Source organism: Apaloderma vittatum, unplaced genomic scaffold (genome assembly GCF_000703405.1).
Source record: "Apaloderma vittatum isolate BGI_N311 unplaced genomic scaffold, ASM70340v1 scaffold29056, whole genome shotgun sequence".
Lineage (NCBI taxonomy): Eukaryota > Metazoa > Chordata > Aves > Trogoniformes > Trogonidae > Apaloderma > Apaloderma vittatum.
This window is the reverse complement of record NW_009720541.1, coordinates 8,023-9,292: the sequence shown is the minus strand read 5'-3', so window position 1 is coordinate 9,292 and position 1,270 is coordinate 8,023. Positions and strand designations below refer to the sequence as shown.

The 1,270-nt window shown below is 54.7% G+C and overlaps 1 protein-coding gene across 1 annotated transcript in view; it reads right to left on the bottom strand.

Annotated features, from left to right (window-relative positions):
* Positions 1-1,270, bottom strand: part of SND1 (staphylococcal nuclease and tudor domain containing 1) — a gene marked incomplete at both ends in the record, with an annotated part of 6,775 nt that overhangs the window by 2,660 nt on the left and 2,845 nt on the right. The window contains one exon of the mRNA XM_009871051.1: positions 88-248. Coding sequence (XP_009869353.1) covers positions 88-248 — 161 coding nt within the window. The remainder of the gene's footprint in view (positions 1-87; positions 249-1,270) is intronic.

Genomic DNA, 1,270 nt, shown 5'->3' with positions numbered 1-1,270 from the left:
GCCAGCTCTCTGGGGTGAGAGGGTGCCAGGAAGAGCAGGGGACAGGGGACAGGGACAAGTCCAAGCAGTGAGTTGGTGCCAGCTTACCGTTGACTGGCTTCTGATGCATGGAGTCCACGAAGTGCCGGGGGTTTTCGATGGTGTACTTGAGATCCCGGATGGTGTGGGAGCCCGTTCCCTCGCTCCACATGCCCTTCTTGGCACTCTTGGCCTGCTCCTCCAGCTCAGCCAACCTGCTCTGCTCGGGGCTGCAAGGACAGGACGAGACGGAGGGAGGTCAGGCAGGACGCTGCCCGCTCCTGCATGTTTTAGCACCAGGAACATCCATCTTCCAGGCACTTTTCTGGATGCTTTAGTGACATCTAGAAAAGGCGCTGCCTGGGCGAGCTGGTGAGTGATGCTTCATGCTGCAACAGCACAGTAAATCACACCACGTCCCTCCAGCACAGCAGTTGCACCATCGGTGCCCAAATCCCTGAACCCCCAACAGATTGGGGAGGCTGAGCCTGTGCAAACCTCTCGGAGGCTATTTTGTGGAAAGTCACCAGCAGCTCCCGGCGTGGCACAGCACGGTTTAGGAGACAAGGGATGGCAAACCCAGCTACGTGGCTCTCGTGATGTACCAAACCACAAAACGTCACCGGTCCGGCACACGCAGGCGGCCTCCAAAGGGCGAGGGCCACGGCTCCCCTCCCCCCCAGCCCTGCCACACGCAGTCATAGCTCATTAAAAAAATTTGGCAAGATTTGCATTTTAACATTCTTCAGCTCAGGGCAAAGCTGCAAATCTGATGAATCCCAAACGACCACAGAAGTGCCCAACCTGAGCCACCGACGAGTGGCTGAGAGCCACCTCATCATCCGTTCATTAATGCACCCTTTGAATTATGAAGAGCAAACGCGGAGCCGCGCCGAGCTCCGGGCAACGCAGCCCGGGCACCAGCCCGGTTGTGCGGGTGATGGAGCTCGAGGCCGCAGTGTCGCCCACCCCAAGGGGATGCATGTCATAAAATCATAGAATCATAGCATGGTTTGGGTTGGAAGGGACTTTAAAGATCATCTAGGTCCAATCCTCCTGCCATAGCACATCCCACTAGACCCACTAGGTTGTTCAAAGCCTCATTCAACCTGACCTTAACAGGGTGTTATTAAGCACAATAGCAACATATTACTTCAGAAAACTCAAGTTTGCTTTAGTTATGTGTAGAACAGTTCCATCTTAAAAGTATCTAGGACACCAAATGTCCCATCTTTTGACAGTTGGGCGCAGG